This window comes from Sciurus vulgaris, assembly GCF_902686455.1.
Source record: "Sciurus vulgaris genome assembly, chromosome: 1".
NCBI classification, from domain to species: domain Eukaryota; kingdom Metazoa; phylum Chordata; class Mammalia; order Rodentia; family Sciuridae; genus Sciurus; species Sciurus vulgaris.
Genome location: NC_136461.1, coordinates 7,077,701 through 7,092,782, shown reverse-complemented (window position 1 = coordinate 7,092,782; position 15,082 = coordinate 7,077,701). Strand labels below are relative to the sequence as shown.

Here is a 15,082-nt window from a genome sequence, read left to right as displayed (position 1 = left end):
ATGACAGTAACAATGTCTCCCTTATGTGACTATTACTAAAATGAAATAAACTAATATTTTTAAAGCACTCAGAAAAGCACTTGGTACCTGATAAACACTATACAAGAGTTTGTCAAATAGAATAAACTGTAGAGTTCCTCAAAGAAGCCTTAGGGACTATTGCCTCTGTATCCTCCCTCTTTCTTTCGGATCTAAAAACATCACTTCTATTTTATATGTTAATATTCCATATAAAAATAATTTTGAAAATGCTTAAAAACCACTGCCCCAGACAAGAGAGTACAATTCCCTTCCAAGGGTTCTTAATCTGGTTCATGGGGACACAAGAGATCCATGGATAGAACTTAAGAAGTCCATCAGCTTCTATGGGGAAAAAAATAGATCTTTATTTTCAAAAACAATTGACTGAAATTTGGCAATTCCTCAAATGATGGAGGGCAATAAACCACACATGAATTAGCAGTACTTGTTTGCTCTGTCCCCTGTACAAACCACAGAAGTTTCCACAGCACACTGATGTAAAATATCTTTTTCATTCATTACCACTGGAATTATGGTAATCAGACTCACTGTTAGAGCTTGTTATTTAATGCCTCAATGAAGAATAGCTCATATTGCAAATCTGTTTAATTAATTTTACCAAATGGATTCCAATAGCATTAATTTCCTTTGTAGACCTAAGTAATTTGTTTTCTAAGGCTTCATCACTGCCCAAGAGGTCCATGGCAACCAAGGTTCCAAGCCTCTGCCTTGCTACCATTCTAAAGCTCCTATCTGTAGAACACAAGCCTGGTTTCTTCACTTTGGCCATGGGTCTCTAGCCATTTGCACGTTCAGCATATTCCTGCATCTTTTACTCAAAATGTTTTCGTTCAAAAATAAATTCTCCTGAATCCATTCCGAGCCTTTCCCACAAAGTTAACCCAGTCCTCCTGGATCATTTTCACTGTTAACTCTCAGCTCAGGTCTCCTTCCCTTGTCCTCATTTTGGTAGTTATTCACCAAGCTCTTCTGTACATGTATCTGCTGTCTCCAACTAACTGGAAGCTCATAATAAGCACAGATTTTCTGTGTGGACTCTCACCACTTCTAGCCCAGAACGACAGCCGTAGTTAGTAAGTAAAACAATGGATGTCATTTGGATGACGTGTCACTAACAATGGGAACCGAGAAACCAGTGTTTCACTTTTGTGTACGTACATGTGTGGCAGGGGGTGGGTAACTGGGATTAAACCTAGGGCCTGATGCACGCTAGCCAAGGGATCTGCCACTGAACTACATTTCCAGGCCTGAAGAGTTTCAAACTCAAGGCCTTTATTTTCCCCATGGTCTGTATTCTCCAGTATAGAGAACACAGTATATTCCCAGTGTACCAAACAGAGAACAATGACATGTCTAAAAAGCCAGGTTCTCTTCTTAGCCAATGAAAAATACTTACCTACCACCAGTTCACGAACATCTTTCCAGTGGAGCTCACTCCCCTTCTCATGGATAATGGTCACTGTGATTCTTCGCTGGATACCCTGAGTACCAGAACAGGATTGTGAGTTAGCTGGGGCAATCCATTATTTCTTCTTATTTGTTGTTTTCTGAATTGCATGGTGTAGGGATGGGCAGGAAGGAGAGAGATGGAGAAGGAGGGGGAAATCTGTCCATGCTATTATTCTAAACGAAGGGGAGTGGGCCAGGGACTTAGCAATATTAAAATTCTGATATGGTTTTAAGAGAGATGCCATTATTGTATGTCTCAGAGTGTGGGACTCCAGCTCTATACCCAAGCAGTTTTGAGCACTGACTGAATTCACTTTTGATTTACCCAAGGGCGATGTAAACTGCAAAATCAGATTTTTAAGTCTATCACAACGTTCATCCTCTACACCCCCCATTAAAAGATTTTGGCTCTGAAAGTACAAAGCCTCTAAACATCATGGTAAGTATATGAAATCACAAGGAGCTGCACAAATGAGAGTAAATTAAATCCTTTTTTGAAATAGCTATTCTAAAATATATATAAAATCAAGGGTAGATAGGAACCAAGGCCTGAGAGAAACGCTTTAAAAACACACACATGAACATAAAAGAAAAACAATATGTGAGCCCTGGGTTCAATACCCAGCAACCATAAAAAAGAGAGTTTCCTCTCAGCCCCCATCCCTGAAATGGAGATGAAAAGCTGAGAAGAAGAAAGAGTTCTGAGGGGAAGGAAAGTCGAAGTACTGGGATATGATACTGACCAAATTTATATTGTGCCTGTATGAATATTAAACAATGAATAGCACTATATTATTATGAAGCACTAACATGGAAAAAAGAACAGAAAGAAAGGAAGACAGACAGAGAGCAGAGAGAGAGCAGAGAGAGAGAGAGAGTGTTAGTTAGTTCTGTTTCTTATTCTAAACTCTTTGGTTCCTTCCTAAGTGTTTGCCCATCTTAGTACCTGGTGAAGCAAAAATGTCCCCTGGCAGGGCAAGCCTGCTGTATGGTCAACCACAGCTGGGATATACCTATACAAATAGAAATGCAAAAGACAGAAGTCAGTGCTATCTCATCTAGAAGGCCTTCCTTTACCCCAACTTAAGACATTCTGGCTGTGAAGGCACAGAGCTTCCAAACAGCATGAGAAGTATATAAAATCACAAGGGAGCTGTACAAATGATAGTAACTGAATAAAATAAAACTCTTTTTTGAAAAGGCTATTCTAAAATATATACAAAAGCAAGGGTATATATAAGCCACAACCTGAAAAGAAACAGTAAAATAATAATTGAATGAAATAAAACTCTTTTTTGAAAGAGCTATTCTAAAATATATATAAAAGCAAGTCTTTATTTAAGCATTGTAGCCCCAGTGATCTTTGTTTTTCAAAACTCTGATCCCATATCTCTTACCCATGCTGTAATTTAACCACAAAACCCATGGCGTTTATAACCCTTTCCACATAGCCCTGGTGTCTTATCATTTTTACTAGACTCAAAGGACAGCAATGTCTTTTGGTCTCACCTCTGTTCCTTGCATAAGAGTTCAGTAAATAACATATAAATGCAATAGCAATAAAGAGATAATTTCAGATTCTAGATCTTTTTTTCAGATCTAGAAAGCAACTAACTGGTAGAAATCATCACTGTAACTGTCTTTCTCGTAGTGCATTAATGATCTATCTCCTGATAATCATATTCTTCGAAGCAACATCACTCCTAACAACTGCATATGGGCTGTCTCTTCAAATGGGAGAGTCAAAAATTACATTTCCTAATTTTGAAACACTTTGCTCTGTTTTAAAATTTAGAAAGTTGGACTTACTCTCCTGTAGGTTCCAGTTCACTGATCTCAAACCAAACAAGAAGGTCATACTTGCTCATGCTCTGGCCAAGGCTGGTTTTGCTCATGGTATTTAATTTGGTGGCTGGAACTTCAAAAAAAATTTAGAAAATGTCAAAATCTGGTCCAAAAGCAAAAGGACAAGCTTCTCTAATATTGTTCTTCAAGGACACACTCAGTAAAGACAGTAGGTCAGAAGACAGATTTCAATGAAATAGACCCAATATTAATGGTATTAGTACCTCTAATTAAGAGAACAAGGGAAATGGAGAGAATCTTATTCCTTCTCAAAAGACTGTCCCCAAAGGTAAGAAAACAGGTTGTGTGCAAAATAAACGTGTTCACAAAACCCTTCACATTCTACAATCTTATTTTGTGGCATGGTATCACCTTAGAATGGCATAGGAGGGATAGTGCTTGGAAAGTATGTGGGGAGAACCTCACACATCTCGACGCTCATGGAAGCTGGAACGGTGAAGTGAAGGTCTAGCCTTCAACCCAGGGCTCCCAGATCTTCCTGCAACCACCGGTCACCTGGGATCTTAAGGATGGCAAAACCCAGGCCATGTCCCCAATAATCAAAATTAGTCTCTGGACTTCCTTCTTAGGATTCCAACACACAGACAAATCTGGGAACCAGTGGTCTAATTTGTAAATACAGGAATCTCTAAATGACCTGTTACATGTTTTCTTCAGATTTAAATTCCATGTTCCAAATGATACTGCTGTGTAACTCTAAGTTGCTTACCCTGTCTCCTCAAATGTATAAAAAACACATCATAATATTTAGTCTGCTACCATGAAAAGGTATCTTAAAGGCCCACTAAAATGACACATAGGAAGGGCTTTATGGATCTTATGTGCATCCTCCCAGATGAATTTCACAGGCGCTGGTGATGCTGGTCAGGGAAACAGGATTACGGTTCTGGCGGTCATCTGAAGGTCAGAAAGAACAACCGCCAAGTATTCAAAAAAGCAAACAGAGCTAGGGGTGGTAGAGCACTTGCTTAGCATGTGCAAGGTCCTGGGTTCCATCCCTAGGATTGGAAATACAACGCAACAAAACAAAACCAACTATTAGTAAAAATCTTCAAAATTAAAACTACTACTGCAAAGAATTCAAACAAAGAAGTTTCAGGAGCACCTCACCCCGAGGGTGATATGAAAGCAGCACAGGCAGCAAAGGTGCTTCCTAAAAGCTCTCTGAAAGAAATGTGGTGTGACCTTGACAATGTGCTGAACTCTACCTTCAGTTCAAGGAGCAAAAGGAAACACGAATATTTTCATACATGGTGAGCCAGGCTTCAGGACAAGCCCTTGAGGTGGTTCTACATCTACGACAGAGCTAATTTAACTACTAACCATCTCGTTTGGGTACCCTCTCGCTCTGGCAGCTGGGAACTGGCAGAAAGAGAAAAGGCGGCACTGGGTCAGCCTCATTCTGGAAGGTGGCAACAGCAGAGGAGGCAAGCACACTGGCGTGCTCAGAAAACGTGTCCAGCACATGCACATTCACATAGCCAGACATGAGAAACCGAATCAGCTCAATCTTTCTCTCATGGTCTGAAGGCCGATGAAGATGAGGAGTACAGAGGGTAGAGAATGAGAATGGGGTGGGATGGGAATTTGACAAGTGGGCAATGAGGAAAAAGGACAAAAATAAAGAAAAATCAAAACAATATAAATGAGGAGGAACAAGTTTTGGTGTTATATGGCACAGTAGGGTGATTGTAGTTAACAATAATTTATTACATATTTCAAAATAGCTGGAAAGAATTCATAAGTATATACAATTATTATGTATCAATCAAAACTAAAATAAAGCCAGGCACAGTGGTGCACACTTATAATCCCAGCAGCTTGGGAGGCTGAGACAGGAGGATCATCATGAGTTCAAAGCCAGCCTCAGCAAAAGCGAGGCACTGAACAACTCAGTGAGAAACTATATCTAAATAAAATACAAAATAAGGCTGTGGATGTGGCTCTGTGGTCGAGTGCCCTGAGTTCAATCCCCAGTACTCACAAAAATAAAAATAAAACAAGAAACCACAAGATAAATGAACTTGCAGAATAATTTTAATATACATAGAAATTTCCAGTCACTGGCAGTTTGAGGGAGTTACATATAAAGCAGAGATATTTAGGAAGAGAGAGATTATCAAAATCTGCACAGAGATCTCTCGCTTTTTACTTTTTTTTTTTTTTTTTTTTTTAAAAACCCCAGTACTACAGACTGAACCCTGGGGCACTCTACCACTGAGCTATATCCCCAGCCTTTTTTATTTTGAGACAGTCTTGAGAAGTTGTTGAGGTGGCCTCAAACCTGCCATCCTTCTGCCTCAGCCAAAGAGGAGTTGATATTAACATACCCAGCTTACTCTTAAATCAGGAGCCAAGAATTCTAGCTCCTGGGAGATGCGGACAAGAGAAGCAGGAACATATATAAGGATGCATAGAAAAGGAGGAGCGTGATTGGTGTCTGAAATCATTCAGAATATGGATTTGTTCAGGCAAAGAACACACGTGCTCACCTGGCCTGGAGAGTGGCATAGGTGGAGGGAAGAACCGTCGAGAGGGCTGGGGTGGACTGTAAAGAGAGGAAAACAAACTGCTTCAGGACCAAAGAGTCAGATGCTCATTTTAATGGCATGTTTAAATTCCCTTTAAGAAAGCGAATTTTCAGCATTTTCAACTCTGGCATATCATATACCACATATAATCCCCATAATGAAACAGACTAATAATGCATTTTTTTAAAAGCACCCCCCCTTCAAAATCATAGTTCATAAATGAAATATGAAATAAGAAAATTCATCTGTTAACACTGCCACAGCTACCATCAAAAAGCCCCTTCAGTTGCTCTTCTCATCAATCTTTCTTGTTTTGTTTTGGTACCTGGGATTGAACCCAGGGGTGCTGAACCACTGAGCCACATCTCCAGCCTTTTTTATACTTTCTATTTAGAGACAGGGTCTCAAGAATTTGCTTAGGGCCTTGCTAAGTTACTGAGGCTGGCTTTGAACTTGCAATCCTCCTATCTCAGCCTCCTGAGCTGCTGGGATTACAGGCATGTGCCACTGTACCTGGCTTCTTATCAATCTTGACTCCACTTAAGAGTTTCTGCTTCAAGAACTTGAGGGTTGTTAGAACAATTATATACAATTCCCATGTTATAATGCTAAGACCTCAACTTTCTACCGTATTTGTTATGGTTTGGATATGAGGTATCCCCTGAAAGTTATTGTTAATAAAGGAATATTCAGGGGTAAGATGATTGGATTATGAGAGCTGTAATCTCATCAGTCCATCCTAGTTTGAAGGGACCAACTAAAGTGGTAACTGTTGGCGGGTAGGGCATGACTGGAGGAGGTAGGGGTGTGCTATGCAAGGTTCATCTTCTCTGTATCCCCTTCCTGCTCCTGTTTCTTTGCTTCCTGACGCTGTGTCATGGGCTCAGCAGCCTGTCTTTGCTGGGCCCTTCTGGCATGATGTGCTGCCTCATCTTGGGCCCAGGTTGGTCATCTATGGACTGAGACCTCTGAAATAGTAAGCCCAAATAAAATTTTCATCCTCTTAAGTTGTTCTTGTCAGAGAATTTGAGCACAGTGACACAAAAGCTGACAAAAACACTATTCAAAGTATCTTCCTACAAAAGGATGGCATTCAAAGTCATCTGGGCAACAATTTGCTCTAACATTAGTGATTAGGTAGCTAGAAAAAGGCAGCGAAATTTCTAAAAAGGAAACATAGGGTAATACATAAAACTGTTTTTTACTCATCTTCATCCCTCAAAAGATTTCTTCCTTTCCTGCAACTGAAGAAACTAAACATCAAAATAGTAACAACAAGCAGATTAATAAGGGAGACAGTTCCAAAGGTATCCCTATGAAACATGCCTCTGGTGTTCATGCCTTCGAGTAGTCCCTGTGTCAACATCGGTGGAAGGGATGCATTTTCAGGTTTACAACCTCCCCTTTGGTAGGACTGGCAGATTCTCATTCCTTCCTTGTGGAATGCAAGCTCTGAAATGCCATATAAGAAGGTGGGAGAGGATATAGCTGGGATATAGCTCAGTTGGTAGAGTGCTAGCCTAGCATGAAAAAGGCCCTGGGTTCAATCCTTAGCACCACCCAAAGAAAAAAGAGGGTGGGAACTGGAGATGTGACTCAATGGTAGAGAGTTTGCTTAGCATACATGAGACCCTGGGTTTAATCACCAATACCGAAAAAAAAAAAAAGAGTTGGGCTGTTGGTAGAGGGGCCATATGGAAAGACTGTGGGCAGACACCTCATGGAAAGAAAGAAGCCCAGCTTTCCCAGCATCCCAGCTTGAGCCCAGCCCTCCTATCTCACCTCCCACTATCTCAGTCACAGTCCCAGACATCTGACTGAACTGTCTGGAAAATTCTAGCCCAGTTGAGTCCTGACTATGGCTCCAGCTGACATCTCATGGAGTGAACAAACCATGGTCAATCATGTCAAACCATAGAATTTAAAGATAATAAATTATTATTAAAAAAACAAAACAAAACAAAAAAACTTAGCTCATCTGCCAGACCTGTTAAGTTCCTGTCCTTGCAGATGAAGTGGATGCTGCTGATAATGCCCAAAAACTTCAAATACAATCGGCTTGGTTTTGATGTAGTCCACAAATGATTCGGTGACCTCCACTGCAATCTAATAAAAGGAATAAAGTCATACAAGATTAGGGCAAGATTTATAATAAGAAAATACACATTCATGCTTCAGTTGGGACTTTAGTACTATTAGGCTTCCAGCATGTGCTGGGTGTTGTACTCTGCAGACCACCTCCACCAAAAATCAGGGGCTCCCTCTGCTTTTCATTCTAAGGTAACTTTACTAAGCTCCAGATGCTCAAGACTATCCACAACGTCTCCCCAACTCACGTCCCTGTTGTTCTTCACACACTTATGTTTCAGCTCAACTCACCTAGGACTCCTTCTACCTGCTTTCTCCTCTGTTGTGACTGAGGACTGGCCCAGCTGCAGCCGCGCCAGGAAGGCCCTTCCCATATCTCCATGTGTCTGAGTCATTCCTATATGTCAAGGCCCCATTCAAACGTAACAACGGTAAGAAAAACACATACTGACTGCAGACTATGAGCAAGGCAAATTTGACATAACTTTTCTTATTTATAATACATCCTTCATAAAGCTCCCCACCTCTTTCCTCCATTCAATCATGCTCCCCCAACAAAGTGAACATGTCTTTGCATACAGAAGAAACATTTTCTTTCTCCACTCACAATGCATTTAATAAATGGCTTTTCTCACATCTCTTCATGCTGTACTACTGCATTTTATAGCCTCTCCTAATTTTAGGTTCCTTGGGGGGCATCTATGACTCATCTGCATTCCCCAATTGCATCAGGCACAATCCTATGCATAGCAGTCAATCAATATTTATCAGATAAATGTGTTTTCATATGTACAAACATAAAAAGAAAACCATGTATTTTGAGCCAGGTGTGGCAGCCCATGTCTACAATTCCAGCAACTCAGGAGGCTGATGCAGGACGATATAAGGTTCCAGGCCAGCCTAGGCTACTTAGTGAGACTTTTGTCTCAAAATAAAAATTAAAAAGGGCTGCGGGTGTAACTCAGTGGTAGAGCGCTCTTGGGTTTAATCCCCAGCACCACACACAGGCACACATGCGTGCATGCACACACACACTCAAGTGTATTTGGTGTTCATTTGTTCCATCCCTGGAGTTGTCTTTTCCTCGCTTCCTTTATAGAGTGGATGTGGTTAGCAAGAGAAGAATAAGGCAGTATCCTGTTGAAGTGAAGATGCTGGAGGCTACAGTCACATTCTCTTTTGTGTGCGTGTGGTTCTGGGAATTGAACTCAGGGGTGCTCTACCACTGAGCTACATCCCTAGCCCTTTTTTATTTTCAGACACAGTCTTGCTAGCTAAGTTGCCCAGGTTTAACGTGAATTTGTGACCTCTTATTCCATCTGTGAAGAAGGGCGTAAGAGGTCCTAGTGGGTTAATCGCAACATCAGCTACAAAGGAAACAGATGGAATCTTAATTCAACTACAGAAGGAATTTAATTTCTTCTGCATTATTTGCAACCAAACAATATAAATACACATGGCTTTTAAGGACAATGCATTAACTTTAATTAAACTGATATTAAACATGCTTTTTTTTCTAGGACAGAAACTTAAAAGAACTGGGCATTCAAACTGATAGATCTCATTGGTAGACCAGCTCTCACACCACTCACTGAACCCATTGTAATGCAGACAAGAGGCTGGCAGCTCCCTCCCTGAGGACTGCTTCACCACTTTGGCCACTCCCTCTATTGTCCATTCTCTCCACTAAGTGCACAGTTAGCATATCCAGCGGCAGTGCTTCCAATTATCAGCTGAGCTCTGGCATCCTTCCTCTGCCAGTAAAGCTAAGGTACCCCAAACCCAGGAAATGCTTGGCAAATATGTCCAGATCACTCACGTTCTGCACATGATAAAAGCCCAGGGGACTTCCTCTGCCATTGTTTTTGAGGGGTTCGGTGGAGAATGCCTCATCATGGCGATGCAAGAAGCTTAAAAAGACAAGACAGGCAAATATTGTATTAAATGGTTCCATTAGTATCTCTGCTGTAAAAGCTCAAGTTGGAACTGAAGGTAAGAACCATCCTACTTAAGAAGATTGTTTAAGTGAGCAAAATTATTTACATTTATTCCCTTATCAAGAACATTTCTGTTCTGGGGATGGAACTTAGTGGTGTAACACTTGCCCAGCATGTGCAAGCCTTCGGATTTGATTCCCAGCACCAGAAAACAAAAATTTCCCATATCACACAAATGACATTTTACATTTTATTTGAAAAATGAGTGAAAAATTAACTGACCAAGTTAATTGACTCACTTAACTATGTGAATATATATGCAAGAAGCCACTAGAGTGTGTGAAGGGTTATGGAAAATAATATTCCTGTAAGTTAGCCCCAGAAGAAAAATGGAGAGGTGTGGCTGAGGGTAAGGAAACTAGCCAAGGATTAACCTCCCAGCAGAGGAAAGGGGTGGATACTGAATGCTGGGCCCTAAACCTTGACCTTCCCCCATTGCAAATTAGTCCTAGATGGAGGCACAGCAAATAACAATGGGCAAGATTTGAGTACTCATCCCTCGGAGTCTGGACTCTTATCTCCCCAGACATCAATGAGTTTCAACCTTTTTACAACCACCCTCCTAAATTAAAGTTTTAACCTGTACAACTCGCCTCTGATGGTCAAAACTGCACATACAGGGCTTCCAATGATTACCTCATCCTCATTGTACCCTATAAAACGAAAATCCCCTCTGTAACTGACTGCCATTTTCCCAGCCAGAAAAGGAGCCCCACCAGTGGGGAGTGTGCAAATGAACAAAGGCTTCTCTGAATCCCTTGAGGTCTGCATCCCATCCTTTTGTGCTTACACCTTGTTGAAGTTTTGATTGAAAATAAAAACGATGAAATCATTTTGTATAGAAAAAATTGGCAGACTTGGCTTCTATAAGGTAATATGAAAGTCTGTACATGGTGTAGCTGCCTAGGAGTCTCTTAACACCCAGCTAAGAATGAATTCCAATGTCACTTCTTCCAGAAAGTCTTTCCTGACTTATCCTGATAGTTTTGTGTTCTTGTGCTCTAGGAACCTGTTTTTCCTTAACAGCCTGATTTCACTATTTGTAATAACGTATTTACACATCTTCCCAAAAGACAGCAAACAGGGCTTGACACAAAGAAAATACTCCAAAAATACCTGCTGAATCAATAGGCTGTTTATTTTCACAAATAATACAATTTTACTGTTATCTCCCCCTATTATTAGTCTGAAATTAAAAGTGAAGAATTAAAGAATACCCATCACAAAGATTGATTGCCACATAGACATGTCCATTACAATGACCTCTCAGGCTTGTGTTTAGCATATGTGAGGCCTTGGGTTTAATCCCCAGCGTGATCCCTGACCCCATTCAGAAAAAAAGGGAGGTGGGGGGAGGAAATGCTTTGAATGGGGGGACAGAGGGACCAGTAGCATGAACTCCAAATCCATGATGCCATCCTTTGCTGGTACTGTAGCATTCTGTCCTACATGCATCTTTATGTTTTCTTTCTTCTCATTTCTCCTGTTTCTCTCTCTCCTTTTCTTACTCCCCTACTCCATTTTTTTTCTTCTCCTGACCACAGACTGTACCTGCCAGAGGTCCCCTGTGGGCATTAGCAGACCAATCTACTATAGTGGGTGGTAGAGATAATAGCTGCGTCTCCCTACTAGACCAGTGGAGAGCTGAGGAAAGCCCAGGGAAACTGAGTCTTCTCCTACCACTGGCTCCCATGCCCTCAGCTCCAGAGCTAATACAAGTGGGGATGCTGTCCTTTCAGGGTTTGAGACAAAGGGCAACAAATTCCTATATTCCTATTGTCATTTCAGACATCAGTTAACTAAACAGATTTGTTCCATAAGATGTATCATTGTTTGATTAAAATAATAGTGAAAGTTCCCCAAACCAGATTCATTTTAGCCATGTCCATCTTACCCTAAATTTGAGACTATTAGTGAAAACATAGAAAACAGGTGAGATTAACTGAATGGCTAGTATTTTAATAATGCTCATGAGTTTCAGCAATGATGCTGGTGGCTCACTGTGTAGTGGTCACACTTAATCCAGGACTTGGCTGAAACATGTATAAAGGAGTGCTCCCAAGCTTGGAGCATCCAAGCTTCATCATCAGTGCCCAGGAAGGCTGGGGCACATGTTGAGAGGCCCAGGGCAGCAGGACTCTGAAGCAGCTTTTGGGTGGCCCCAGTGGCAAGCTGTGGGCTTCAGGTTTGAATGGGTTCAGCAGCCCATACTCAAAGATACACTGACAGTGAGAGGAATGAAAACTTTAGATTCACGAAGTATTTTCCTGGGAGGTCTTGAAAAGAAAACATCTAGAGAATAGGGTTCCAGAGAGTTATGGGATAGAAAAAGATTCTAAGTAAATGAGAGATGAAACCACAACCTTCTCTGCACACTGGCTTTTCTCGGTTGATGCAACAGTCTGCTCTTCTTTATATTACTTAAATTTTCCTTTCCCTAAGTATTAAATAGGCAACGTTGATGGAGAGATAATTCACTGCTTTAATCCTTGTTTACAAAGAAGATATTTCATCATGAAGAAACCTAAAAACTACTAAGTACGCTTATCTGGATCAGACCACACACTCTTGGTACAGGAGGACAGTCCACAACAGAATGGTCCAGGAGGGTACATGGCACATTTCTCCCCATAAGGAACCTGTATCACTCCAGTGATGGTTTCTGGTTCCCATTCCCATTTTCAGTGGACAAAGTATTTTCCCTTGGAGACAGTTTCTCAAGACTATTAATATCTCCACACGTGAAAAGCTCTCTACAAGAGGACATTTTTTTCTCAGTTAACAGCTGGTTAAATAGGCAGAACAAAGGGTTGCTTACTTGAACTGACAGAAGATATCTGCATACTCTGGAAGGATCCCACTGGCCTGCAACACTGTTACTCGAAAAGTGAAGGCACTGCCCAGTTTCAGGTGGTTGCCAATCTCTTCAGAAAACCCTTCCATTACCATCTTTCCATCCAGCAAAGTGCTTGATTTCAAATCTAAAGATGGTCAAAGGAACACACATGGTTCAAATAATGTAAAGAAGAGTGAGTTCTTCCCATTTCTAGTTGATGAAAGCAACTATGTCCCTTGACAGTGGTAAATATTTTCCCCTGTTAGAAATGTCCCAATCATAGTAAACTCTGTCTACATACCCAAGTCATTCACTCGACTGATTTCTTCTGGAGGAGTGATGACCTCGGAACTCTGACCCTGTCCCTCCACAATTCTTAGCTCCTCCAAGGACAGACCAGAACGAGTCATTGCAACTGAAGAAAAGTCACTCTGAAAGCGAGGCAGGGGTGGGTATACGAGAATATAGAAAAAACAAATTTTCCTGTTTCCTTTCTTATGTCTATGTACCCTACAAATAATGACTAGAAAATAATATGGATTAAGAGCTGTCTGAGAAAAGGCAATACAGTAATACAAATATTGGGTCTCTGCATTTGTTTGACCTGGTCCATATCCTACAGAGCAACTTGGGGGTAATCAGCCTCTAATAGTTTTTAATTCTAGGCATGAGAACTGATTTCCAATGCTGGACATTTTCCTCATAAAACCATCTACTTTCTCTCTTCCCCTAAGGTGTTCCCTCTTCCCAAAGGTTTCTCACCTGATTAAAGTATTCATTATCAAAAGATATTTTAGCCGTTCCAGATTGTCGAATTCCAGAGCCATAATCAGGAGCTTCTTCATCCGCTAAGTAGAAAAACACCAGCAAGGATCAAATGAGACAATACATGGGAAGAGGGAGTATGACTCCTACTGGATTATAAAATAAACAAGGAAGTCCTTTTGCATAAGAACAAATGACACTAAAATAATAAAATGACACTGGCTGTTTCCACCTTGACTCATGTAGATTTACCACACTTCTTAGCTCAAGTGAAACTACTTAGTAAAGAATCGGTTTTATTACTGAGATGGTTTAAATGTCACACCTAGAAATATTAACCCTGTCCCGTGTTGGCAAGACTGTATAATAACACAAAACAAACATTTGAAAATATTATACTGTACTTGTAGAGCAGACTTCTACAAACTCAATACTGGTGACTGTGTGATAGGTTTCCATGGGAAAAAGGCCGAAGTGATTTTAAGGCACAGCATTTGGAGTTAAGACAGAAAAATACAGGAAAGGGCTCTTTCCTCAGAATGTCAACTGGATCATGGAAAAGTGAAAAGTGATCCATGTGCTGCAAAACAGCAGCCAAATAAATGCTCTAGAAGTACCCCAAAAGAAAATTTAGGTAAGAAAAAGTTCTAAAAATCCTTCGTCACTTCTGAAGCAGTTATGATACATTTCCAAGAGCTAATCTTCAAACTGAAGGAAATCTCATTACTCCATTATTCCAAAACAGTAGTGATCAGACAAAACAGAATCTATCCATGATAACGTGGGGACAAGAGCTAGAAAGGAAGCAAGAAAGGCCTCCACACTGGACAAACACATCATTGTTTGGGTTTGACTGAAGCATGGCCCATACAGAGCCACCTGTTTAGTCTCCAGTCAAAACTCCACAGCCCTTACTGCAGAGCGAGCGACCTACCTGCAATGGCCTGTACAGCCACACGCAGAAATCCCCGCACTTCACCCTTCTCACTGACGATGGCCACCCTGTGAATCAGGGGCACAGGGTACAGCAGATTGCTCAGGTATACAAATGCCCTAGAGAGAGACACCAGAAGACAAACATCAGAGCAACCTACAGAGGGGAGAGGCTGGCTTTCAGCCTCACTGAGAACAGCTTCCTGAAGCTGAGCTGGCTTCTGGGCCTTGTCTTAAGATCACTTCTTGGTTCTGTTCTCTCAAACTGCCTATAGCTGCCTTTTCAGCACTGATGACACATGAAAAAATGCAAATGCTGGACAAAGTGCTGACAAAGATCAACCTAGGCCAAATTACTCTCTGTAAAACTACACTGCAGGTAGAAGAGTAGCAACTGGAAGTAGACTTTGAGACACTGCTCTGTGAATACTGCTGGTGGGTGAGGAGCCCATTAAAGAAATTAATCTTTAAAAATAAGGAATTATAAAGAGGTCTGAGGTTTCCCAATAGAGAAAAGAGAAATTGGGAAATAGAAAATCAGGGAAATGTGACTGAAATATGATTAATAACTAAAG

At 41.0% G+C, this 15,082-nt stretch overlaps 1 protein-coding gene across 10 annotated transcripts in view; it reads right to left on the bottom strand.

The window, feature by feature from the left end:
* Positions 1 to 15,082, bottom strand: part of KIF1B (kinesin family member 1B) — a 147,364-nt gene that overhangs the window by 23,067 nt on the left and 109,215 nt on the right. For all 10 annotated transcript variants that reach the window (XM_079142610.1, XM_079142611.1, XM_079142617.1 and 7 more), the window contains 10 exons: positions 14,509 to 14,627; positions 13,572 to 13,657; positions 13,111 to 13,240; positions 12,792 to 12,954; positions 9,796 to 9,886; positions 7,876 to 7,994; positions 5,850 to 5,905; positions 3,301 to 3,409; positions 2,438 to 2,504; positions 1,439 to 1,523 (listed from right to left, as the gene is read on the bottom strand). In XM_079142610.1, coding sequence (XP_078998736.1) covers positions 1,439 to 1,523; positions 2,438 to 2,504; positions 3,301 to 3,409; positions 5,850 to 5,905; positions 7,876 to 7,994; positions 9,796 to 9,886; positions 12,792 to 12,954; positions 13,111 to 13,240; positions 13,572 to 13,657; positions 14,509 to 14,627 — 1,025 coding nt within the window. The remainder of the gene's footprint in view (positions 1 to 1,438; positions 1,524 to 2,437; positions 2,505 to 3,300; positions 3,410 to 5,849; positions 5,906 to 7,875; positions 7,995 to 9,795; positions 9,887 to 12,791; positions 12,955 to 13,110; positions 13,241 to 13,571; positions 13,658 to 14,508; positions 14,628 to 15,082) is intronic.